General features: G+C 40.8%; 1 protein-coding gene across 4 annotated transcripts in view; it reads left to right on the forward strand.

Annotated features, from left to right (window-relative positions):
* Positions 1-26883, forward strand: part of RNGTT (RNA guanylyltransferase and 5'-phosphatase) — a 233765-nt gene extending 206882 nt beyond the window's left edge. For 3 of the 4 annotated variants that reach the window (XM_058660895.1, XM_012925537.3, XM_004580392.4), the window contains 2 exons: positions 24707-24830; positions 26141-26883. In XM_058660895.1, coding sequence (XP_058516878.1) covers positions 24707-24830; positions 26141-26304 — 288 coding nt within the window. In that variant the 3' untranslated portion in view covers positions 26305-26883. The remainder of the gene's footprint in view (positions 1-24706; positions 24831-26140) is intronic. The other variant, XM_058660888.1, reaches the window with a different exon arrangement.
* The last annotated feature ends 852 nt before the right edge of the window (positions 26884-27735 follow it).

Genomic DNA, 27735 nt, shown 5'->3' on the forward strand with positions numbered 1-27735 from the left:
ATTTGAAAAAACTTTGTAGGGCAGACTAGGCTGTGTCTCTGTCCCTACTGAGCCATGTGTGAGCCGTGTCTGGGTATGGACACGCCTTGGCTGGGCTGAAACATCCAACATCAAGAACTGGAATAGATTGAAGGCCAGCAATGAGGACTGACCCATGGAACCACCATTATGTGCAAGATCTGGCATAAGGAGAGGTTCTGATGGAGGAGCTTGGGAAACTCCTGTATTGAGACACAGTCCCTACTGGTGAGCACAAAAAGCATGATAGGAAGCAACCCAGATCAGGCCAGAGGAACATACCCACTGGCATACATTTGGCATAGGTGGGGGGCAGACCAGGTTGCACCCGTTCACATTACCCGCTGGTGAATCCAAGCACCAGAATAGAATGTGGGTCAGGTCAGGTTCGGTTGCAACACAAACCAGTACACATTACAGAATGCTGAGGTGGGGTGAGCTGTACCAGATGTGGTTGCAGCACGCAAGCAGCACATGTGAGAACCAGTGGGGTGAGGGGTAGAGCTAGCAGGGGGAAAGTGGGCTCCCTGCTGGACAACCACTCCCACTGGAAAGCGTGAGTTGGGATGGGGGCAGACCAGACCGGGCAGGGCTACAACAGTTGTGGGTCTCATGTGAGCTAGATCAGCAAACGGCCAGGTTGGACTGACTGTAACTACTGGTGCAAGCAAAAATTAGAGTGGATGAGGGTTGGTTGGGCTTTACCGCAGCATCAGGTTGCAGAGGCTGGCACTGGGAGTTTTATCTATCAAATTTAGCTGCAGAACCACCTGGAGAGCGCATAATCCGGGAGTGGCCTAGTAGGGAGATAGTGGGCACCTCCCTCTTGGGGTTACCACTCCCACTGGAGAGCATGAAAACCAGGACTGAGGCAGGGGTGGCTAGACAGAAAGTGTGTGTGTGGGCTGGATAGTAGGTTGGTTGGGTTGAACTAGGCTTCAATGCCCATTGACAAGTACGAGAGCTAAATGGGATGTGGGAGAGACTGAACAAGTCTGCGGTAAATACTGTCAAGCACGAGAACCAAGGTAGGGGGCAGGCCTTGTGGGGGTTATGGGGAGTTGCCCCGACTAGGCTGCAGCTCCCACTGGTTTGCATGAGGGCTGAGTATGAAGTGGGCAGGATCGTGCTGGACTGCAACACCCATTGGTTCGCATGGAAGACAGGGCTGGAGACAAAACTGACCCAGCAATTGCATTGACCAACATGTGCATAAGCTGATTGGGGCAATGGACTGTGCTGGACCCTGTACTGGCATGCACATGTAAGAATTAGGTTTGGGATCACCTCAGACAAAGTTTCTTTGCTGATCTCAGAATCCCAACCATGAAGGGACTTTGTTAGCCAGTAGATTCTGAATAGATTTCATCGCGATTGGAACGGCGAGATTGGCAGCAATTCAGAACTGTTGAAATATCAGAACTGCTTAAGCAGGACCCTTGGAGCGTGCCTCACGTTGGGGACCTGGGATTGGAGGGAGGCTGGGTGGGGTTTTTCCCTTTATTTCTCCCCTGACCCCAGATACAGAGAAAAAAAAAGATATTAGTGTTTAAACAGTGGTCTTACCCACTTTCCTGTAGCCCTTGACCTTTTGTACCCTAAGTAACTAAGTCAAATTATCATAAATAAGTAAATAAATAAAGAAAAATTTGAAAAAGCCTAATTTTGTGTTCGGAAAGCTATAGTTGGCCCAATTTGTCTAAGTACCATGTGACTGGATCATTATGTTTATTCCATTTCCATTTGGTTTGGTTTTTAGGCCAAGAGTGCACGACTTTGTATTCATGTATGTAGGCAGCTTTATTTTTTGTCTACAGATTTATCTGTTTGTTTGTTTGTTTGAAAGGCAGAGTAACAGAGAGAGGTCTTGTGTTCACTGGTTCACTCTGCAAATGCCCCATAGTGAGAACTGAGGCCAGACCGATGTCAAGAGGCAGGAATTCTGCCCTGGTCCCCCACATAGGAGTTGGGGTCCAAACACTTGGGCTGTCTTCTGATGTTCAAGGTGCATCAGCAGGTAGCTGGATTGGTACTAGAACAGCTAGGACTTGAATTGACATTCTGATATCAGATACCAGTGTTGGAAGTAGGTGGCTTAACTCACTAGCCACCAACACCAGCCCTGTGCAAAAGTTTTAACTAAACAAAACTGTACAAGGCAACTTTTAAAATAAAGATCTGGCTGCGTTGATATTGTCTAGTTGAGAGAGAATTCAACTCACCATCTTTCTGAGCTAAGGGAAGAATACTGTTATAGTGAAGTACCAGAACCTGTGAGATCAGAAACTTTCTAAAGAAAGCAATCAGAGGCTTTCTAAAAAGTTATTCTGGTCAAATGAAAGTGGCTAGCCAGGGAGAATGAGAAGAGCTGTCATAGTCCCAGAGAGGAATAAAGGACAAAGGCATGGAGCAAGAGAGCTTGTGTGTTTAAGAGGTGAAGTCTTGTAATAATAATGCCTGGGACATTTTGAAATTTGATGCCATTCTGTAATTACTTTTGGTAATGTGTATTTGGTATTTTTTCTCCAGCATCTATTATTGAGCCTCTTTTATGTGTTCAGTGGGGGATCTGGCAGCAAATGAAATGAAAACTCTTGTTTGATTTGATCAAGGAGTTTACTGTCTAATACAGAGGGATGTAAACAGGATGGAATGAATTATAGAATTAACATGTCATGCAATATTTTGGCAGTATACAAAGTAGTCTTAGGAGCAAGGATTTGTACAATAATTAAGCCAATGCCTGGAGTGTACACATCCAATGTGTGAGTGCCTGGGTTTGAATCCTAGGTACGGTCTCAGTTTCAGCTTCCTACTACTGTACACCCTGAGAGTCAGCAGGTGATGGCGCAGTTAGTTGAGCCACTGTCACCCCTTGGAAGACACCCCTTGGGTGCTTTGCTTCAGCCTTTGGTCTGGCCTTAGCCCTAGCTGATGTTGGCATTTGGGGAATGACCCAGCAGAAAGGGGATCTCCCTGTCTCTCTGCTTTTCAAACAAGTAATATATGAATAAATAGATGTTGGGATAGCACAATTCTCTGAAGAAAAATACGATCAAAATCAAGTGTCAGTGGTGCTTTGCTGATGTGTTATACCAGAAAGTGGGATCTGAGTTGGCGTGCTGAGCAGAAAGGCTCCTGTGCTTGAGAGCTGTCCACCTGTGCTGTCCATGTAATCCAAAACTAAAAAAGGTTAAATGTCTCCCCTACTTGTTGCTAATTGCTTGAAATCAGCTCTTTATTTTCTTTGTAGAAAATCCTGTAAGGTGTTTTCAACTCCGTGGTCAGTCTTGAAATTAATTGACTTCAACTAGTCTTGCTTTAGTGAAGTAAACTACCAGGGGAAGTGGCACAATGTATTGCACACAGTGAGAAAATAAATGAAGTAAGTGTATGTGTGTGTACTTGGTATAATCTGTTTTTCATGCTTTAGATAAACTGGATGAAACATTTCTTTCCTCCTGTTTGGTGAAACTTGTGTGACTATAAGTAAAACATTGGCCTATATAGTTACCCCTTTTGCTGATTGAAGATTGTTTTATAAACCACACCAGAGCCAGTGCCTTACACTGAGATGCCACAAATCCTGCATCTGGAGATGCTTTCTGTAGACATGTAGAGGCTGCTAGTGAACCTCAGTGTGTTGATTAGCAGCCCTGAAAAGTAGGTGTTTTTTTTGAAGTACCTGTGGTAAAATATATATATATGGCTTACTATGATGACATAGTCCTGGTTCCTCACTCGCTCTAGTTTCCTCAAGTGTATGATCCAGTGCATGCAATTGGATTTTCTGAATAAAATAATAAGCAGAAAAGCATTTGATGTGGCACCTATACAGTACTCATCTGTGTTTTTGGGAAAGTATTGTTAGGAATCTTAGCCCCTTTATTGGACAGTATTATGTAGGTTGCTTGTGTGCTACTTGTCACAGATGGATGCTGCAGAGAAACACATGTTTGGGAGGCATGGCCCCTATACCCAGTATTCATTTCCTGCTACTGAATCTACATCATTCAGGATGTAGATTCATATCATTGCTCCTTTGTAAGATGCCAAGTGATAGGAGTATCTTCCAGGCCCCTTTTTGCCACTGTATATGATAGGAAATGTATCAGGCACAGGAGGTTTCTGTAATCTCAACCCCTCTGGTGCTTGGAAGGTTGTCTGTAATGAGAGTCCAGCCGTATAGTGCACAGCAGAGCCACGGATCCCTTTTATGCCATTCATGTTCGGGCATTTCTTAGGGTTCTTTTGCCCATAGGAATTTATTTGTATCCTGAGATGGTAGCAGTTAAATTACACAAAGTATAAGAAAATAGTATATTATAAACCATGTTAAAACTTACAAATGAAAAGCTCTTCTCTTGTAACAGTTCCTTAATATTGTGAAGCATGGAACTGTGGCCATGAGAAAGACAGTGCTGCCAGTGGCCCCATTTAGGGCATTGTTAGGCAGTTCTGTTGACACATGAATACATTTCATATCATTATCATAAAATTGTGGCCTGAAAATTGAGCAGCCATGGTGCTGCATTTCAGACTTCACATTTATAATAAGCTATAATAAAGTAAACATTTTAAATGGATATAAGAATAGGCATTACTTGCAATCACAAATGTATGTTCAATTGAAGTGCTTTTGAAGCTCAATTTAACAAAGCAAACAAATTTCCTGGCATTATTAACATAATTATTCTCACTGTTGGGTTTTGATTTCTAAAAAGTTATTTCAGCAAAAATGAGTCACTGAAAAACAAAAGCAGAAAAAGGAGATGTAACTGAGTTTACATTTCCTTTTATTGTGTCAGAGTAAAAAAGTAAGTTAAAAAAAAAAAAAAGAAAGCTCAAATGTTCACCTTGCCTCTTCCCCTGACTTACAAAGCATTGTCAGTTTGTTTTAACTCGCAGTCCTTTTTGCATGATGAACTTAGGGTTAAGTTCAGCTGGCTAGCTGGAGCAGGCTCTGGAGGAGGGGTTCAGCAGCATTCATCTGCTAGTGAAAGCCCAGGCGCTATTCCATAGCTGAAAGAGAGAACTTTTCTTCCTATCTTTGCTTGGGGCAGACAAGGACTAGAATATCTGTTTTACACTAGAAGGAGGAAAGCAAGACTATCTGTAAACAGCACATGCCAACTAGATGGCAACATTGGGAGGACTGTTGCCCCTGGGCTATTATATAAGCAAAAATGAAAGTAGCAGTATTAACCTCTGACATGTAGTGGCAAGACGGAGCAGTGTTGCTGCCGAGTCTCTGGATGCGGCACAGTGTCAGGAGGTGATGGACTCTGCCGTGTGTGGCGCTTGGCAGTTGGCACAGAAAGCAGCTGTTTTGTTCTCTCTTGTGACTCTACAGCATTCTGTACTGTTCTCTAATTGTGAATAACCCCCTCCCAAACAAACGTACCTTCTATATTTAAATTTCACTACAGAAGGACCCCCATGTAGCAGATGTACTCATGGCACCTCCACCCACTACAGTGGAAAACACAGGCACTTGGGGTGCGGGTGGACCTCGCTAAAAGTTGGCAAAGACACAGCATGGCATTAGTAGGAGTTGTACTCCTCCAAGAACCCAGGTAATGGTCTGTAATAGTCATATAGAGTTGAGTTCATTTGGTCAAAATGAGAGGGAAACACACTGGGCTGGAAATAACCTGTAAACTACTAACAGTTTGAAAGCATTCCTGCAAAGCATATCACTTACGTGACATTGTTTTCATTAGGCACCAACATTATGTGGGGATACTTTGTAGAGGAAAAGTGAAAAGCCTTAGTTATGCTTCCACATAATTTCATGTGCCAAGAAAATAATATCCCAGAAAATACTAGGTATCCACAGCTATTATTTAGCATAGACTCTCTAAGGGCTTGGTAAGGGAAGTTAAGTGGTGAACATTCAAAAAGGTGGTTTTGTTCCTTGTTCTCACTGAGGGACATTCCCTACTAGGCCAGGACTAGAACAAAAATGTAGGGGTGTATAGGAAGTGGGGAAGAAGGAACAAAATGAAAACTTTGATCTTGTTTTACATATACTCTTTAGAAATTATGAATCATGAAAAGCTGAATTCTGCAAAGAATAAGCAGACACTTTTAAATGTAGAAATTGTCAGATAATAGCATGTGTTATGTCCATTTTACATGTACGTAAAATACTATGCATGGATTGTCCTCTTTTTTCCTAAATTGAAAATAAGGGGAAAAAAACTACTTGCCAGGATAAGTTATTAAACGTTTTTTAAAAAATTATTCATTTGTTGATTTAAAAGGTAACATTACAGAGAAAGAGGGAGACAAGGAGAAGGACATGATCTTCCATCTGCTTATTCCCCAGATGGCCACAACAGCCAAGGCTGATCCAGTCTGAGCCCAGGAGCCAAGAGCTCCATCCTGGTCTCCCATATGAATGGCAGCGGCTCAAGAACTTAGGCCATTTTCTTCTGTGCTTTTAAGATGCCTTAGCAGGGAGCTAAGCAGCCAGGACTCAAACTGGTGCCCATATGGGATGCAAGTATTTTGGGCGGCAGTTTAACTTTCTGTATCATGACGCTAGCCCTTAGAAAGGCTTTTTCCTTTTCCTTTCTTTTTTTTTTTTAATATGTATGTATTTTTATTTGAACAGCAGATTTACAGAAAGAAGGGGGAGAGACAGAGATCTCCCATCTGCAGTCTCACTCTTCACATGGCTGCAATGGTTAGAATTGAGCTGGTCGGTAGCCAAGAGCCAGGAACTTCTTGTGGATTTCCCAAATGGGTGCAGTGGCCCAAGGACTTGGGCCACCCTCTGCTGCTTTCCTAGGCCTTAAGCAAGGAGTAGGATTGGAAAAGGATTAGCTGAGACTTGAAGTATAGAATGCCAGCACTGTAGATGGAAGCTTAGTGTGCTCTGCGACTGCTCTGCCTCCAGAAAAGTCTATTTCCAATCACTGGAACCTTCCAACAGTTTAAACAGTACTGATCCTCAGTGAATTCTTTGTCTCCAGGCCCGGTGGGATAGCATAGCTGCTTAAGTTCTCACCTTGAACATGCGAGGACCCCATACTGGCACTGGTTCTAATCCCAGCAGCTCCACTTCCCATCCAGATCCCTGCTTGTGGCCTGGGAATGCAGTCGAGGACGGCCCAGTGCTTTGGGATCCTGCACCCATGTGGGAGACCTGGAAGAAGCTCCTGGCTGTTGGCTTTGGATTGGTTCAGCTCCAGCCGTTGCAGCCACTTGGGGAGTGAACCATCGGATGGAAGATCTTCCTCTCTGTCTCTCCTCCTCTCTGTATATCTGACTTTCCAATAATAAAGCAATCTTTGAAAAAAAAATCTTTGAACCTTCTCCCCATCTTCTACCCACTTCTGAGATTTCCTCATTTCATCTGTCCTTGCTCTTTCCAGATTTCTTTTCTTTGGACAGGATGTAAACACTGCATGGCACTGCAGGCCATGCGTTTGTGCCTGTCTTTTCTTCTCATGCAGCCATGTTTCATGCCATGCGATTTAGATTATGCTATGCAGAACTCAACATGACCTACTGGAATCCGTCTGTTTCCTTTGGCTTAGGTGGCTGCATAGGAGACTTTATTAGCTCAATTCCATTAGCTAATTGATTTTGCTGTTTTAATCATTTCTTGGTTAGGAGCAAGCAATAGTGAAAATTCTCTTTTGTTCCAGTATGTTGATTCTCTCAGTTAGTAGCAAGATATAGTACAATGTGGTGTTCTAGATCCAAACAAAATATTAAAAGAATTATATGCTGATCCTTAATTTTCCCATTATTTTGAAAGTGAAAGCTGCCAGGGGTAAGGTACTCTGCGATATCCAGAGATATCTAATGTTTCCCCATTCTTTCCACTTGAAGGAAGCAACTCAGTCAATTTTTTTTTAAATAAATATCTTTGAAATTAAATATCTTGGCAGAAAGTTTTAAGTTCAGGTATAAGTTGTCAAAACCAGTGGATATATTGTTTTCTCTGGTTTAATATTACTTCAGTATATGAACGTTCACACATGTGCATTAATTGGTAGAGATACTGCGGTCCACATCAGTGTTTGGATATTTGAGGTAGAAGTGCTTGAATTGAAGAGATCAGCATTGATGTGTAGCAGGTAAAGCTGACACCTATGTTCCAGCTGCTCTGTTTATCATCCAGCTCCCTGCTAATGACCTGGGAAAGCAGCAGAAGATGATCTCAGTAATTGGGCCCCTGCCACCTTATGTGGAAGAATTGGGTAAAGTCTGGCTCCTGGCTTTGGCTGGCCTAGCTCAGCCGTGGCCATTTTGGTCGTCTGATGGGTGAGGTGAACAAGTGGATGGAAGGTATCTTCACCCACTCTAACTCTGACTTTTAAATGAAGAAATAAATCTTTAAAAGAAAGTGTTTGGGGCCTGGATTGGTAGTCTGGTAGCTGAGTCCTTGTTTTGCATGTGCTGGGGTCCCATAAATGTGCCATTTCATGTCCTGGCTATTCCACTCCCCATCCAGCTCCCTTCACTTCCCATCCTGCTTGTGACCTGGGAAAGCAGTTGAGGATAGTCCAGAGCCTTGGGATCCTGCTCCCACTTGGGAGACCTGGAAGAAGCTGCTGGCTCCTGGCTTCGGATCAGCTTTCCCAGGCTTATTAGTAGGGAGCTGAAATGGAAGTGGAGCATCTGGGACTTGAACCATCACTCGTGAAATGCCGTAATGCAAGTGCAAGCTTCACTCACTGTACCACAACACTAACCCCTCAATGATTAATGTTTAACTGACATATAATAGTTTATATATTTATCGAGTACTACAATATTTTTGACTCAAGTGTGTATTGCAAATGGTCAGTAGGGGCAAACATACCCATTTCCGCAAGTATTGACCATTTCTTTATGGTTAAAACATTCGAAATCCTTTCTATTTGCTTCCCCCCCCCATTTTCATTATCCGTATTACTGTACTATGCAATGTAGCCCCTGAACTTCTTACTCCTGTGTAACTATAACTTAGTGTTCATTAAATTGCTTTTCCCATTCTTCCTGTACTTTCCAGCCTTTCATTATGGTCTCAGCTTGTATGAGACCATTTATTTATTTATGAAGTAGAGAAGGAGTGGGATGGAGGGAAGGTGAGCATGCTGCCATCCATGTCCACTTCCTGATGGCCACCGAAGCCTTTGGGCCAAAGCCAGGAGAGTGAAGCTCCTTGCTGGCCTCCCGTGTGACTGGTGCGAACTCAGTTACTTGAACTGTTTCTGCTGCTTCCTAAAGTTCCATGCACTAACAGGAAGCTAGAACCAGGAGCTAAATATACACTGAAATGTTAACTGCTAGGCCAAACACAGGCCTCAGATTTACCTTTATACATTGTGTATGTGAGTGAGAGTGTGCAGTCCTTATAATCTGTGATTGCCTGACTTCACTTAAAATGATGGCATCCAGTTCCATCCATGTTAAGAGATTCCATTTGTGATGGCTGGGTTGTATTCCTTTGTGTATGTTCCACATCTTTGTTATCCATCCACCCATTGATGGTTACATAAGTTGCTGTCATTTCTTAACTGTTGTGAATAGTGCTGCTATAAAGAGAGTGTGCAAGTATCTCTGACATAACTATTTTCATATATATCCAAGAAAACTAAAGCAATACGTTTTGGAGTTTGTTTTTGATAACCTCACTATCTGGAGCTTATGTGCTGGCTTTAAATAAATCTGTCATCAGTGTCTTTCAAGGAGCACATAGGGAGACAAAGCAGAATCCTGAGATTTGGAGCAGCGTTATCACTTTGTAATTTTTTTGTCAATAACCACTGAATTTCTTTCTCAAAGGAGCAAGACAGTTGTTGAGAAAGCATGTCTAAAGGCACATAATTTGTGCGTGTCAGAGAAGAGTAAAATGATGCTTCTGAGTGACTGATACAGCACAGCGAAGGTGGGCTGCTGTGGGCTGAAGGCCTCTGAAAGGCTGCATTGGCTTAAATACTTTTAAGAAAGAAATCTGGGGGTTGTTGTAGTGCATCACTACCTGTAATACTGGCATTCCAAGTATGTGCTGGTATGAGTCCTGTCTGTTTTGAATTGAGCTCTCTGCAGATGCAAATGGGAATAGCAGCAAGGTATGGCCCAAGTGGTTGGCTCCTGATACCCACCTGGAGGACCTGGATGGAGTTCTAGGCTGCCAGCTTCAGCCTGGTCCAGCCCTGGCTGTTGTGGCCATTGGGGAAGTGAACCAGTAGATGGAAGTTTTCTTTTTAGTTCTGCCTTTCAAATGAATAAATAAATCTTTAAGGTTAAAAACAAAAAAAGGAGAGGAAGTAAGAAGCTGGCTGCGTTTGCCCAGGTAAGTCTTGATCAACACAAGAACGTTTTTTATTGTTTTGAGTTTCTGTGTAGCTAGTAATTCAAAAGTTATGTGAGTCTGTGGCCTTTGGTAATTATAGATGTTACTAAGGCAAGTGATTTTTTTGTAAGAAATAATCCACTCTTAATGATCAAAAGAAAAGAATTATAGCATTATGATTGATGTTCTAAGTGCTAGACTTAGAAGGAAGGAGATCTTGATTTATTACGGAAGTATGTTGGCTTCCTGCCATATACCCTCATTAATTTGTCTGCAGAACAGTTCTGTTGAGATTTCTACCACCTAAGAAAGACATAGTTGAGTAGTTAAGTTTTAAATTAGTGGAAGAAAAGAGTAATGTTAAACATGACCACCATGCGTTGCAGAAGGAGAAACAAAAGAACATTGGATCTAAATTGTTAGCAAGACCTTGAAAATAAGTGAAGGACTCATAAAGTATATTTGAACTGTATACTAAAATATAATGAATTACTTAGTTCAAATATTAGTTAGGTCCAGTATCTTGTAAACTTTTTAAAACATGTACATTTCATTATTAAAATGATTTTAAATTATATATTCATCACTGTCAAAATTAGGCAGAGCAATTATCAACTTTCATATGGCAGATATACTTTATGAAATATTTACATTGGTTGTATACTTCAAATAAATCAGTGGGATCAGGAAACTCTCATTGTATTTAAGCTCTTTTAAAGAAAAAAACTGTTAGATATATGTATTGCTTTTTAACCTTCCACCATTGTTAATAGTATATTATAATACCTTCTTTGGTTATGAAATGGTTTTATTATCCAAAGCATGCAATGAATCTGTGATCTGCTTATAATTCTCTTCATGCTTGATACTAAGTAGATAAGGAACCAACATATTTTGCTATGGAGCCTGGCATTCTCCTTCGCTTACTTAAGCCCTATTACCTCACCTTACCTGGTAGCGCTGCCTGTTTTGTGCACATGACCTTTTCTTTTTGCTAGTCATGCCCATGGAAAGGCCATTCCACCCCACAATGGCTTCTCATTTGGTCTAGAAATCAGACAAAAGCTCTGCAGCTGTGAAACACAGCCCATTTTAAAATTAACCTATTGTAAATCCTTAATGATTGAGAAATTCTGCAATTTGCTATGATTTGTGGTTTGTGCTGCCACTAGAATAGCAAACAGCAGAAAGGATGCAGGTCAGAATGATGTGCATTTGGAAAGTGAACTCAAAGAAATTTGACAGATACTGTGCTTGATTCAAGACCATAAGTTCTGCCCTCTGCTTTTCATCAGTTATACATCACTTTATTTCCACCCACGCATTCTCCCAAGTGGATTGTAATTCATAGAAATAATTTGTTAAATTATAGTTTATAATACAAAGACCCATAAGTGGAATATACCTTGGGCTCTTTTAAAAACTTTTTCAAACTAGAGCGTAGTTTGAATCATGGCAACCTAGATTTGGATTTTGGTAATGGAATAATTTATCCTTTATGCAAGTTCCTTAAATTCTGTGGCTACAGGTTCCACCTTTAGAAATTATTATTGAATTATTACTGAATTATTCATATTAAATTACTAAAAACCAAGAAGCAATACACCTTACTTCTGTACCATTTATTATCTGTTAAACCCTGATCAAATTACCTAATTCCTCTGCACCTCTGTTTCTATGTCTATAAAAATGGAGATACAAATAAAACCTAGTTCTTTGGGCGGTTGAGATGTTTAAATTAATTCATGTAAATCACCTGGAATAATATTCAGCATGAGGTAAGTATTTAGGAATTACTAACTGTTATGGTTGACATATTCATAATCAATGAATAATTTACAAACAGTGATAGGTAATATAAAGCAAAAGGATTAGGGCACACAAAATAATTTATTTTACTTTTTAAAAAATTTTCACTGTTTCCACTGTGCTCATCTAATAATTGGATGGTTTCAGGTCTTAGATTTAGATTCCTGATCCATTGTGAGTTGATTTTTTTATAGGCTGTAAGGTAGAGATCTCACTTGACACTTTTGCTTGCGGAGATCCAGTTTTCCCAATACTGCTTGTTAAAGAGACTGCCCCTTCTTTGGGGAGTGATTTTTAGCTCATTTGTCATAAATCTGTCAGTTATAGATCATAGGATTGATTTCTGGTATTTCTAATCTGTTCCTTTGGTTCACATGTCTATTTGTGTGTGTGTGTGTGTGTGCCTGCCAGTACCAGCCTGTTTTAGTTATAACTGCTCTATAATGTGTCTTGAAATCTGTTATTGTGATGCCTCCAGCTTTATTGTTTAAGATTGCTTTAGCTATTTAAGGTCTTTTTTGACTCCATATACATTTTAGGGTCATTTCATTCCAGATCTGAGAACAACTTTGATATTTTGATTGAGATCATATTAAATATGTATATTTGTAAGTTAAATCTGAAAATCAAAATGTATGGACGTTTTTATTATATTAATTTGTACAATCCATGAATGTGAGTGAGTGTTCCATTTGATAGGTGTGTGCATAGTGAAAAATGTCTCTTATTAGACATAGAGGACTGCCACTTTTCAAAAACAGATCTGGCTGCACTGCAAAAAAGTTGATAAGGAGATACAGAAAAGGGTAGATTGGGAGCTGTTTTAGGAATGTGTAAGAGAATAATGACATAGACTGTGAAACAACAGTAAAAGATGGTAAAAATAGATATAGTCAGAATATTTTTAGAAAAGTGGAATTAATTGGCCTTTGGGTGGTGGATTGCATATGAGGGAGGACTAAAGGATCATGAGGACACCAAAGTTTCTGAACTAGGAGAGTAGAATTATAGCTAGAAGATGGATAGATGGCTGGGTGGATGGATGGATGGGATGGGTGAATGGATGCATAGATGGATGGATGGGTAGATGGGTAGGTGGGTAGATGATATAAGCAGGGAAGTTTGAGGAGTGTAGATCTTTGTGGGACCAGCTTTACAGGCTCATAGAGACGGTCTTTATTTTCAATTGTAATGCCTTTGTACCACCTTTGCAGCTCCAGCTTGCCAAAATCCTAGTCTTTTGTAACCTCAGGCCTTTGTATACACAGTTAGTCATTTTCTAAAATGTATGTTCCTCCTATCCACTCATCCTTTCTCATTCATTTTTCTTCCCATCTATAAGCTGGCTTCTTATCATTGTCTAAGTTTTACTTTAATATCTCCTAGCTTAATATCATCTGCTCATGCTGACCCACCCAAAACCAAGTTGTCCTCCCTGCAGTCGTGTCTGTTACACCTGCTTTCTTCTCAGGCTTTTTCATAGTTTGTGATTATTATTTGCTGGTTTATTGTCTGCCTTTCACAAAGGGCAGGGCTATGGCTACCTTGCTTATGATATGTCAGTAGTATCACAAGGATGTCTCGCTAGTCTGCAGCCTCTGCCTGGCATGTTGCTGCTCCATGGTATTTGTTGGGTGAGAAGATTGATGGGTGTAAAGCTCAGAAAATGTGTCAAGAGATAGAATGTGAGAGTTTTCCCACATATAGATGGTGAAGGTATACTGTGAAGGTATACGAGATTGCTAGAGAAAGAACCCAATACAAATCCTAGGAGTTTGCAGCCTTCAGAAGAGAAGTCATCCACAAAGAAACGTGAGGAGTAGCAGCAAAGGATAGCACAAGAAGCTCACCTGGGATGTCCTGGCAACATACAAGGGAAATGTTTTGAAGAGACAGTAGTTAATTGTGTAAGACGGCTGAGAGGTCAAATGATCGGAGTCCTTTTGACTTAACAACAAAGAGGTCATTGATGAACTCAAGAAACATTTCACTGGTGCAAAGTGGAGTAGGGTGAAGACTGATGGGCATCTTAATAAATACAAAGTAGACAGATAATTGCCTGCAAAATGCTTACCATCCAGGAGCCCTGTCTTTGGGGTTGATTCTGTGTGTCTCCTGACACTCTTATGTGCACACAGTTACTTAGTAATTAAGAATAATTTATAAACTTGGTATTTAACCGTAACCATTGCTTCTCTTTTGATGGCAGTGTTGGAATAGGTTGTTTGTAACTAAGAACAGATTTTTTAAAAAAGCTTGTTTGAAAAATGGTTTTGTAGTTTAGTACACTAGAGCCCACTTTGTTATCTCCACTAGAGCCCACTTTTGGTATCTTGGAACCATTATAAGACATATACTGCCAGCTATAGGGACACTTGGAGCTAAGTGCTTTGTGTTCCATATGGGTAGCTTTTATGCTTATGAATGCAGAGGTACCTGTGCCAGTTTTCAGCCAAAATCCAAGCAAGAAAATGACCTTGTTTGGCTCATCCTGCATTTCTTGTCCTCTGGGTTCCATGACCTTAGCAGTGGGGGGGGGGATAGAGAATGGCACCTGTAAAAGGGCAACAATGGAATTCTTACCTCATGAATTTGTTATCCATGTTAAATGAGATTGTGGAAATAGGTGTTACCTTTTTTCCCCCACTGTTCTTTGAACTCGGATACAAATCATTTTATAATGCTTGACCCATATTAACAGCTCAGTGATTGTTATTCATTTATATAAAAATAAATTATATAGTTCCAAAAACAATTGATCTGGCATGACCAATAAAAAAAGATATTTAAGAAGACATCTCCCTTTGCTTTCTTTTCCCTCCACTCCTTCATTCTGTTCCTGCAGCCCCCCAGAATTGCTTTGTTTTCGTGGAGGAAAGAAAATACTGAAAGGAGAGAGGAAGGCAGAAGAATGCTCCAATGTGATATCAGGTTATATTTAAACCATATTTAAACAGCTGCCAACAGTACAGCAGTTTGGTAGCCTACGTGATCCTCTTGAATTTTGTAAACATCTTCCCTGGGATCTGCTACAAACCGAGTACTGTGGCAATGGGAAGATCGATCAGAAGAACATATTTTAATGATCTAGGTCTGCATATTTAGTGTATTAAATTGAAAGATATATCCATGGTGTATGGTGATAGGGGCTCCAGCGGTATCTTTCACCGCTCTAACCTGGTTGGTTTCCACTAAGTGCTGGGGACAAATCTGTATATGTAATTTGAGAGACCAGGAACTGGGAAAGAATGGATAAAGAGGACTGAAGACAGAAATGAGTAAATTTTCTTGGTTGCTATGGCCTCATATACTGTACCTTTAAGGGAAACAGATACCTTCCAGTTCCATTTATTGTAGATAAATCCAAGCATATACTAAGGGCTGCATAACTTTTCAGAATTTGGAATCAAATGGTCAACACCTCATGTTCTATTCTACGTTGAGTTCTGTTGCCGAAATAACTGTCAAAAACTCAAATTTTGCAGATATAATGAGATTTTAAGGAACCTAGTATCGAAACTGTGAAGTTAAGGAGCAAGTATTGTGGACAGTAGTCTTCTGTGATGCCAGCATATCTTGTAAGCGCCGGTCCAAGTCCTGGCAGCTCCAGTTTAGTCCAGCTTTCTGCTAATGTGCCTGAGAAGGCAGAGTAAGATGGCCCAAGTATTAGCACCCCTGACATCCATGTGGAAGACTCGGGTTTCTGGCCCTGGCCTGGTCCAGTCCCAGCCATTGTGGTCATTTAGGGAGTGAACAAGTGGATGGAAGATCTCATTCTTTTCTTTTTTCTCTCTCTCTTTCTAACTCTGCTTGTCAAGTATATAAAATAAATCTTAAAAAAAAGTTAAGTCCCTCCAAGTAATAATTTGTACAGTAGCACAATCACCACATTTATCTAAACATTCAAAATACCCCACATGTCCCCATAAGTTTGCAGCACCTCCAGGAGTACCTCTCTGCATTAGAAGCCAATGTGAAGGTTGTCATCTTTTTTTTTTTTTTTAAGATTTATTTTTTTTATTGGAAAGTCAATTTACAAAGAGTAGGAGAGACAGAGAGAGAGATCTTCTGACTGTTGGTTCACTTCCCAAGTGGTTACACAGCTGGAAATGAGCCAGTCAGACCAAAGCCAGGAGCCTGGAACCTCCTTTGGGTCTCCCACGTGCTCGCTGGGTCCCAAAACTTTGAACTCTCCTTGACTGCTTTCCCAGGCCACAAGCAGGGAGCTGGTTGGGAAGTAGAATAGCCAGGCTACGAACTGGCACCCATATGGGATTCCATCACATGCAAGGCTAGGACTTTAACCACAAAGCTACCATACCAGGCCCTGAAGGTTGTCATCTTTGATGCATAGCATATTTTAGGATTCTCATATTAATTTTTTTAAAAAATAGTAGTATGGGAAGTATTACAAGCAACAAAGGATAAATTCTTTCTTATTCAGCATCCACCAGTTATGAATGAATGTCATTATTGTTTAACTGCCCAGTTATTCTATATAAAGATACATCAAAATTTGAATAATTATTACTCAACCTGATTTTCTTGGAAGGTAGTAATCTACAGTTTAGTGTGAATTTCATTCCCTGGAGCTGTGACTTGTCAGTAAAGACATTAAAAGGAGTAAGCTGGGATTGTAGCTGCTCTATTTTTAATTGGCTACTTTCATTAGTAAAGTGTCTGATTTAAGGGTTTAAAAACCCAGCTATTCATAAAGGAGAGATTTCCTGCTGCTGTGTTTCTGATCTAGCTAATATAAAGTGTGTCATTTACACAGTAGTTCTTGATTATAGTAGAACAAAAAACAAGAGTTTCTACTGGAGAGACACTTAAAAAAAAGATTCATTTATTTATTTGAAAGGCAGAGTTAGAGAGGGAGACACACCCACACCCATACCCACAGAGACAGAGAGACAGACAGAGAGGGAAGGAGAGGGAAGGAGGGAGAGAAAGAGAGAGGTTTAATCTGTTGATTGGCTCCCCAAATGGCCACAACAGCTAGAGTTGGGCTGATCTGAAGCATGGAGCTTTTTCGGGGGTCTCCCACTTGGGTGCTGGGGCCCAAGCTTGGGCCATCTTCTGTTGCTTTCCAGGAGTGTTGGAGGAAGTTGAATCAGAGGTGGAGGTGCTGAAACTCTTAACTGGAACCTGTCAGGATGCTAACACCAGCAGTGGTATCTTTACCGGCTGCACCACAACACAAGGCTCATGAGGGGAATGTTTTTTTGAAATCGTAGTGTAATGTGTTCTCAAAACAAATGAAACAAAACAAAGCAAAAACTAACTTGCTGAATGTGTTATGTCCTTCATAGATGGTTGCACTTTTTAAAAAATGACACTACATCACAACCCTAGTTTAAGTGGCCATTCTAAATGGCATTATCTAGTAATTCAAATGTAAGCTGTTTTACTGTTCTGACAATGAAAGCTTATATAATTTCACTTTCTCTGCCATCATAAACCTTTCAAAAATGAAATAATTTACATATAAATTCTTATTTATGTTCATTTATTTGAGGTAGGTTTTAAAAACCAACCTTCTGTGCCACTACAGAAATTGAACTTGAACTACCAAAAAGTAGCATTGCGGTGGAGAGGGCCAACTTAGTTAATTGCACACAACATTGTCCACAAAGTGGGGTGGAAACCTCTAAGTAGAAATGTATTTATAAATCCACTCCTCTGCTGCCCTTGCTACTTTTTCTTCCCCTGCATCCCTTCTTTTCAACAAAAGTTTTTTTTTTTTTTTTTTTGGATTCTTTTTTTTTTATATAATCTATTTTATTGTGTTGTTGACAATCTTTACATAGTTAATTACAGTTAAAGAAAGAAAAAGAAAAGAAAAAAAAAAAAGGTTCAGGGGGATAGGGAAGTGGGTAATACTATTATGTCCACATTGTTTCCATCTTGTATCTGAGGTAAAGGGGGATATTGAGGGGGAAGCCCCACCCGGTTTCCCGCCCACCCCGAGTCCCGGATGTGGGGCATGCTCTGAGATATGTGCTCGAGTGGTGTTAATAGTTCTCCAGTTATGAATCGCTGCCAGTTTCGCTCGATGAGGTCGTCCACTGATTGATATGGTCCATCATAAAGTCTCCGTTTGCCCCATATATCGCTGCCAACATATAGCTGAGATGAATGATTGATCTGCTCTGTCTTCTGTCTTTTCTTGATTAGAGTTCTGAGTCCAGCAGTTCGATTAGGGAGATCTCCAAAGAAACTTTGAGGTATTCCCAGACTAGTTTCTTGTATGCTCTAGCAAGCACAGGGCCCAGCACAGTCCATCACCCCGATCAGCTGGTGGTTGCAATTGCTGGGTTGGTTCTGTTTTCAGTCCCGAGTTGCACTGGAACCAATGGGTGTTGCAGTCCAGTCTGGTTCTGCCCAGCACGTACTCGGCCCTCACACAAACCAGTGGGAGCTGCAGCCTAGTCGGGGCGACCCACAATAACCCCCACCAGGCCCGCCCCCTACCCTGGTTTGCCAGTATGTGTAGCAGAAGACCAGTCTGTCCCCCATCCCATTTGGCTCTTGTACGTGTCAATGGGTATTAAAGCTTAGTTCTATCTAACCAACTCAACCATCCAGCCCTCACGGGTGTTGTTGAGTGCCTCTCTATCTAGCCATCCCAGCCCCCGTCCCAGTCTTCATGCCCTCCCACGGGAATAGTGACCCAAGAAGGGGGAACCCACTTTTTCCCTCCCAGGTCTCTCTGTCCTGGTTTATGCACTCTTTAGGTGGTTCTGTGATTTGACTTGACAGAATTAGTCCCCAGTGCCAGCTTCTGCGGCTATGCCCAAACATCCCTCACCCACTCTAATTTATGCTTGCACCAGCAGGAATAATCAGCCCAGCCTGGCTTTTCCCTGATCTAGTCCACATGCAGCGCACAGGTGTTGTAGCCTTGCATAGTCTAGTCTGTCTCTATCCCAGCCCACGCTCTCCATTGGGAGTAGCTGTCCGGCGAGGGAACCAGCCCCTTAATCCCCCCGCCAGTTCTGCCCCTCCCTTCCTTCCTGGATCTCATGTGTGCTGGTTGGGTGCTGCATTCATATCCAGTACAGGCAACCACGCCCTGGCATTCCATAATGTGTACTGGTTTTGTCGCGACCAAACCCGGCTCATCCCACACTCTGATCTGGTGATCGGATTTGCCAGTGGGTGATACAGACTGATTCAGCCTGGTCTGCTCCTGACCCATGCTGAATGTGTGCCAGTGGGAAACTTTCCATGCTTACTGTAGCCTGGACTGTTAGAAGAAAAAAAAAATCTTGGTGAAGAGCTCCCCGGGAAAAAGCTAGAAGCCATTTATAAAGTCTCAGGAGCCAACATGGCCATTCCCAGTGGCCAAAACTAGAACAATTTGAGCAACAATGTTAGTGAAGATAAAATTTGATTATAAAGCAAAGAGTAAGATGAATACTCTTAGGAAGCAAAGGAAGAAGCACATAGCTTCCCTGTACAAGAAGTTCAGATAATACAAGTAAAAGAAATGGAGGAAAACGAAAACACCATTGGAACACCACAGCAGTAATTGCTGCAGGCTCAGGATTCACAGATGAATGCTAAAATTAATGAGGAAAACTTTAGGAAACAGAATATTTGCATGGCCTCAGAGTATCTCCCAGGAAATTTATACTTGCTGTGGTGGTTTGAATAAATGTCTGCAGATTCAGAAAGTGAAGCTTAATTTCCCCTCTCCCTGTATGGGACCAGTGTAATGACCCACTGCCAATCAGTGCAGCTGGGGAAGAGAAAGCACAGTCTGCGGTGGAGAGACCTTGCTGATGCCAGTTCCCCGGTCGGCAGCGCTGTCATGTTGCTGTCACATGCTCTCGGACGTCAGAAGGTGAGGGCACGTACCCTCTGCACCCTTCTCTTCCAGTCCCCTGACCTCAGCCCAATCCTAAGAAAACACCAGAGCAATTCCAAATTGAGGGAAGTTCTACAAAATATCTGATTAGTCGTCTCTACAAGTATGAAGGAAAACCTGAGATATTGTGCATTAAGACAGACTGCTGAGGACTGAGCGCAATGAGGCTTCCTAGATTGGATTCTGAGATAGGTGATGGCATGAGCAGGGAAGCTGACAAATCTGAACAGAAACTATAGTTCCTTGTTCTGTACTAGCCTTAATTGTTTTGATTAATACGTGTGTTAAATAGAAAGAGAAGCCGAGTGAAGGAAATGCAAGAACCTGTCCATCTAAAATGATTTCAAAATTAAAGAAAGAAAAAAGAAACCCTGGTTGTTTTCTCAGTCCACTGAGAGAGAGGGAGGGAAAAAGGGAGAAGAGAGAGAGGGAGGGAGAGAGAAACTCGTAATAGCAAAACCGAACAACAAATTCTAGGGGGCTTTGTTAAATAATCTTGGCTTACTTTGTGCAGACCCATTGAGGCAACACTGACCATGTGTCTTTGTGACTCGTAGTGTTCTCAATTACAAAAAGTAATTCTGTGAAGAACTGGCAGCCTAGAATAACTATTGGTCTCTCTGTCAGTGGATGAAGGGAGGTGCACCCTCATTCCAGGTACTTAGTATCTTAGAATTGGTCACTTAAAATTTTCAGAGGTAGTGGGGAAGGTTCTTCTGACAGTCTCTTAACCCCAAATTATGGAGATCCAAATAGTATGAGTGTGCAGTACTCAATAAGATATTAGATAATAGAAATAGTATAATGATATATATATAATACATGAGCAAGTTTCGGTGTAAACTGTGTTGCTTTTACCTGTATCCAAAATAATAGCACCTTATTAATCTGATGCAAATGTGAAATGCAGATATAAAATTTTGGTTTACAAATATGTTATGCTTCTCACTTTGAAACTCGTATTAACTATGATGCAGGGCTGACTGTATAGACCTGGTAAAGATCCTGCTTTAGTAAATATTGATAGTTGATTGGACAGGGAGGATTATTATCATAGTAATGCATTAGCATTTGGGTACTAAAGTTAAATCACTTCAGTGTATGCCAGTCATCCTTTTCATCGTCTCACTCATGAAAACTGTCTTTTGTCTGTACACATTTGGGAGATAACATCTTTTTTTATCGGTTAAATATACTTTGCCACTATCCCGATGAGTGCCTTGCAGTGTATCTGTTTTGGCAATCTAACTAGGGTGATCAATGAAGAACAGTGCATGCGCTGAAACATGGAAGTATAGTTAAATTAGTAGTGACAGGTGCATTTATTTTCTGGAAGGCTCTGTTTCCCAGACTGTTAATGCATGGACAACCAGATACACAAAAACTTAGTAATGCTGTTTAATTGCTATAATCAGTTTGAACACCACATAATCTGTAAGAATTCTGGAGCTGGGGGCTGAAGAATGGTAAGATCCGTGATGAAAACTTACCACACTGGTCCCAGTACAATAGTCTAATGGCTAAGTCCTTACCTTGCATGCACTAGGATCCCATATTGTTTAACTTGCCATCCACCTCCTTGCTTATGGCCTGAGAAAGTAATAGGGAATGGCCCAAAGCCTTGGGACCCTGTACCCATGTGGGAGACCCAGATAAAGCTCCTGGCTCTTGTCTGGATTGGTTCATTTCCAGCCATTGCAGCCACTTGGGAAGTGATCCATCAGATGGAAGATCTTTTCTCTGTCTCTCCTACTCTGTAAAATCTGACTTTCCAATAAAAATAAATCTTAAAAAAAAAACCTCACCACACGGTTGGCTAATAATATACAGGGTGCACATTAGCAAGCTATCCTTGAAAAACGTATATGATTTTTGATGGGGATGCTGAGAACTTGGAAGCTTTGTGTACTGCTATTGAGAATGTGAAAAGGGTACAATGGGGCCCAGCGGCGTGGCCTGGCAGCTAAAGCCCTCGCCTTGAACACGCCGGGATCCCATATGGGCACTGGTTCTAGTCCCCGCAGCTCCACTTCCCATCCAGCTCCCTGCCTGTGGCCTGGGAAAGCAGTCCAGGACGGCCCAATGCTTTGGGATCCTGCACCCATGTGGGAGACTTGGAGAAGGTTCTTGGCTCCTGGCTTCAGATTGGCTCAGCACCAGCCGTTGTGGCTCACTTGGGGAGTGAATCATCGGATGGAAGATCTTCCTGTCTGTTTCTCCTCCTCTCTGTATATCTGACTTTGTAATGAAAACAGATAAATCTGTAAAAAAAAAAAAAAAAAAGAAAAGGGTACAATGTACTCACCCTAGAAAACTGTGTGCTGTGTGGAGGTCGTTAGAGAGAGAGAGAGAGAGAGAGAGAGAGAGAGAGAGAGAGAGAGAGAGAATTAACGTATGATCCAGGAATTCCATGCCTGGGTGTATATCTAAATGATTCCAAAGCAGAATTTCAAGAGCTGTTTTCACACCCAAGTTCATCGCTGTTCGTAGCTGGGAAGTGGAAGCCTCCCAAATGTCCATTGATAGATAAATGGTTAAATAAACAGTAGTATATATGCATATATATATCTGTATATGACTATTAACTTTTAAAAGGGAGGGACTCCTGTCACATGCTGCATGAATGGACTTCAGAAACATTATACTAAGCAAAATAAGACAAGCACAAAAGAACCAACACTGTATGACTTATCAAAGTAGTCAAAATCATAGAAATCAGGTCGTGATCAAGGTTGGTGTAATGGAAGAGCTGGGAATTAGCATTTAGTGGGTCCTGAGTTTTAGTGTTGCAGGAAGAAAGTTTAAATGTGTTGCACACAGTGGGATAACACCACTGAATTACATGCTTTAAATGGTTAAGGTGGTAACTTTAATACTACTTTTTTTTTAACCAGTTTTTGAAAAGCAAAATTTCACTGCTTAATTTCCTTTTCTTTAAAAAAAAACAAAACTGCTCTTTTTTTTTTTTTTAAAGATTTGTTTTTATTGGAAAGGCAGAGTTACAGAGGAGGAAATAGAAAGAGCCTTCATCCGCCAGTTTGTTCACCAAGTGGCCGCAGTGGCCAGAACCAAGCTGATCTGAAGCCAGGAGCTTCTTCCAGGTCTCCCATGGGTGTGCAGGGTCCGAGACCTTGGGCCATCCTCTACTGCTTTCCCAGGCCACAAGCAGGGAGCTGGAAGGAAAATGGAGCAGCTGGGACACGAACCAGCACCTTTATGGGATCTTGGCACATACAAAATGAGGATTTAACCATTGAGCCATCGTGCTGGGCCTTGATTTTATTTTCAATTAGCAATTTTACTAATTGTCTGCTGTGTACTAGGCACTTTTGTTTGTTGTTTTTCCAATGACGCAATACATTCGGAACTCAGTTGTTCAGGAATTAGAAAAGAGACTCTGATTTAGGAACTTAACTTCTGTTAAGCATTATGTATGGTATGACATAAGTACAATTTCCCAATACTTAGCTATAAATTATGTATCAGACATAAAAGGAAGTAGGTCCCTTGGCCTGACATCAGAAGGAGATTGAGACTAAAATAATGAATATCTGAGAAAAAACCTTGGCAGATTTGGCATTTGGAATGTCATTTTGGAGGCAGGTTTAGTTCCAGAACCACTGAATATGTTAGTCCTGTTGGACTCATTGAAAATGCAAGTAGTCCAGTCAAACCTAGTATCCATTAAGGAAAAATGGAACAATTTGAAAGTTTTGAATGAAGACGTGCACTGCCTAATGTGTGAATTAAAAGCATTTTTAAGAAATTTTGTTCCCTTCATGGTCCTAGGTAGGTAGTGAATAGATGGATAGAAAAATGAGAGTTTTTCAAATAATGCTAATGAAGTTAAATGATTGCAATCTACTATATTGTGAGGAAAAGTTGTTAGCTGTGAAAGATGAAGGCAGAATTAAAATATTACCATGACTGGCATTTGATTTGAAACTGAAAAGATAAGCTTAGATTCCTATTTATGAAAACCATTCTCACAGCCCAATGAAATCTCCTTTAAAAAGAGTTTTAAAGGAATTCTGTAGTTACCATGGATACTTGTTAGCTTTAATAGAGTAAGTTGTAATTCATATTCAATCATCTGGGGTAAAGAAGCCAGAAAATCCACCAGTTAAAGTAAACAGTCACCTCAGCTCCAAATTCATACTAGTTTGGAGATAGAATGGGTAAAAGATCTAGGGTTTTGGGGAAGTCATTACACTTAACTTGCACATTGCCTGAATTTGAGCCCAGTGTTTAGTTTTTATGTGTAATTTTCTCTTTTAACCAGTAAAGGGCATTTCTTAGGGTTTGATGTAGGAATGTACATGATGTGACCTTCCTGAAAACTGGTGAATCCTAGATAGTATATGCAGTTTGGGAAGCCATAGGGACCCAAACAGTGTTAAAGGCATTGGTCCCCATGGTAACATACTTGCCTTTGGCCCAGAAGTGGTTGCTTTCAACTTAACTTCTTTTAATTGCTATGTATTGACAGCCATTTTCACGACACTTTATAAGATGCTGGATAAATGAGCATGTGTGCAAGGGAGTGCACGCTATGGCTCTAGGCTTGATGAGACACTTCAGCTGACGAAGATCGCCGCAGGAAGAGTTACTGGAGTGTTTCTGGCATATCCTAATGTGGCTGTCACACAGTGCAAGGAAAAAACCTTTCAAATGATTTAAATATTTTCCTTGGTTCTCTTTTAAAACAGGTGACAAAAGAGCTAAAACAATATGACAACAAAATTATAGAATGCAAATTTGAGAATAACAGCTGGGTCTTCATGAGACAGAGAACAGACAAAAGTTTTCCTAATGCCTATAACACTGCCATGGGTAAGTACCACAGCCTCTCGGTGGAACACACGCAAGAGTCAAGGTCGCAGAACTCAGATGTGCAGTCCTTGCTGTCTTAATGAGAGCTGGTCATTTGGACCCCATCCTTGTTTAGAGGAAATGATGGTGTGTTGGGTCAGTGCCCTCTCTGACTCCCGATGGCTCATGAGCTCTTCTGAACTGCTGAATTGGTGTCTACGTGCCTAAAAGAGAAGTGTAAAGCGCAACACATTGGGATATATACAAGTTGAATTTCTTGAACAATAGTAAAAACCAGATAATTTCTTTTCTATTCAAAACTATAAAACCATTGTTTGCCAGATGGTAAAAGACAAAATTAGCAGGGGAAAATGTAATTTTCCATTCCTAAAATAGCTTTAGAAATAATAGAGAACAAAGTAAATGAAAACCATTTTTAAAAATCAGCTAAGTTTTCCTTCTTTGGTACAAGATGAGCGCTTTGGGAGTTCAGAACAGTCTTTCATGGGGAACAACACAAACAAAGTTAATGAGGTACACACTACTAGTACCATTGCTCTTGGTTGAAGAACACCAAGTATAGGATTGTTTACTTTGTACAATGCTGAGTTGATGATGGTGGTGATAATTATGATATGATAAGCTTATGAGGAAAATATGAAAGTTGCCTGGTTAGGCAACTCAGTAGTTTAAAAATCAATGTTGCACATTCAGTGATTCTTGTTAGAAATAGAAATTAATTAGCTTTGTGTTCAGACAAAACTAGTTAATTTCAAAAACAGAAATGATTAAATCAGTGTCTTTTTCAAGACAGACTAAGTGAAATTAAAGGCATTGGTACAAAATTTTAATCACTTAAGGAAAGATGCTTTAGGTGTTAGGTTATTTTGTTGTATCTTCAAATGTTATTACAGTAATACAGTCTGCCAGCTGCAGTGTGGCCTCTTCATTCTGTAGGAATGATAGCTGGGTAGGATTAGAGTGCATGTTTTCTGGAGTTCAGTGTACCAGCTACATCAAAAATCCCTTAAGAACTGTTTTGGAGGGCTAGAAAGCCATAGTGCAAACACACGCTTCTATCCCAAATACTTGAAGTTTGAGTTTAAAGTAAATACTGCCACGAAGCGTGGCCCTTGGAGACTTACTTCTTTAGGTTGTGGGGTGGGGGTGGGGGATGGAGATTAGCTTAAATTGGATGAAGCTTGTCACCCAAATTGGTAAAATGCAAATGTTTAGCATATTGGGATGGAAACCTTCGTCATAAGCCGCGGTGGTGAGTCAGCTGCCTTCATTAACCCTCACGTGGGGCCCTTGCCTCCCTTTGTCCCCAGCTGTGTGCAATAGCATCTCAAACCCTGTCACCAAGGAGATGCTGTTTGAGTTCATCGACAGATGTGCTGCAGCTTTTCAAGGACAGAAGCGAAAGCATCACCTGGACCCTGACGCAGAGCTCATGCCCCCGCCGCCTCCCAAAAGACCGCGCCCTGCCACCTAAGACCCGCCTGGACTTCAGGGTTAAGAGCAGACAGGAGTGAGAAAAAAATCCTGTTGCTTCATTTTTTTTTTTTTATGCAACTAAAAATGTTCCAAAATGAGTGTGGCTTGATACTGATAGAGGGTTTCGTTTTTTTTTTTTTAAGATATTATAGCCAACCTGTAAATATTTGATGCGTTTGTTTTTCTAGTGCTGCAGTACATCATAGACTTAAACATTTTATTTATATCCAATGAACTCAGCCTTACCTTGTGGCATCTGAAGATTGAAATATCCAAAGGTTTAACCAAGATTGAAATCAACGAACAAGAGGCCTTGTTTATATATACGGATACTTTTCCCATTTAATTTATAGGTTAGCAATCTGGAACTGTAAGCACATCCGAAAAAAAATATTTTTTACAAGTTGTTTCAACTATGAAAAATTTTCATTTTAAAAAAAAATTGGGCAACGGCATTAAACATTCTTGCTATCATTATCATGGATTTTCTATATTTCTGAGATTCCTGTATTCAAATGCAAATGACAAGGTTGTTAAGTTTTGTACTATATTAAACAACTTGGTCTGGTTTCTTTTATTTCAAGAAGGTTTTTGTGTGTGGTGGGGAGAATGAAAAAGTTTAAAAAAAAGTAATACTCCATTTTTGTGAACTGCATCGTTTCTAAAGGAAGTATTTGGAGTGTTTTTGTCTTGTGTGAACTACGGTGTCAGATGTCCAGCACGTTTGCTCAGGCAACATTCTGAGCTCCTTCGTGGAGCCTGTTGTTCACCACCCAGTCCTTTCTGTTTGTCTCTTGGGAAGCTTTTTCATTTCTTAAATGCCAGAGCAACTTCTGCTTCACCTCACACATCGTAAGTTACCTCGGAGCACACACAACTCACAGTGATCCACCAGCACCATCAGATACAATGTTGTGATGGTCCCCTCTTAGAAAACAGCAAAGGAAATACCAGCTACAGTCTTTTAACAAGAAGGGTGTGTCACAGTATCAAATGTGGTCATGAGCAAATGCTCTCCCACTGCTGGGCAAACACAGAGGGAAAGCCTTGACATATATAGAAACGAAACATCAAGGAAATACAGATCCTTGTTTTCAAAGCCATAATTCCATCAGCGTTCTGTTCTGAGGATGTTGTATCAGACATCTGAATTTTAAAATGTTTATCGATAGATAATGGACTTGAGAGGGCAGCCAGCTGGTCCTGTGCCATTGTTGGGAGACTGTTCTGACTGGTTTGTGAAGAAATTCTACAGAACTAACTGACTACTGGCTAATGTATTTGTTTTTTAGGGGTACAGGTTTTACATGTGTATGTATCTAAAACACTTTCATGATATGACTTTTATAAATGTGCATGCATATACCTGTAAATATATGCAGCAATGTGTCTTCTGCTGATGCAGTCAGACATGAAAATCCAAATGGGT

The sequence above is a fragment of the Ochotona princeps genome, chromosome 1 (genome assembly GCF_030435755.1).
Source record: "Ochotona princeps isolate mOchPri1 chromosome 1, mOchPri1.hap1, whole genome shotgun sequence".
NCBI classification, from domain to species: domain Eukaryota; kingdom Metazoa; phylum Chordata; class Mammalia; order Lagomorpha; family Ochotonidae; genus Ochotona; species Ochotona princeps.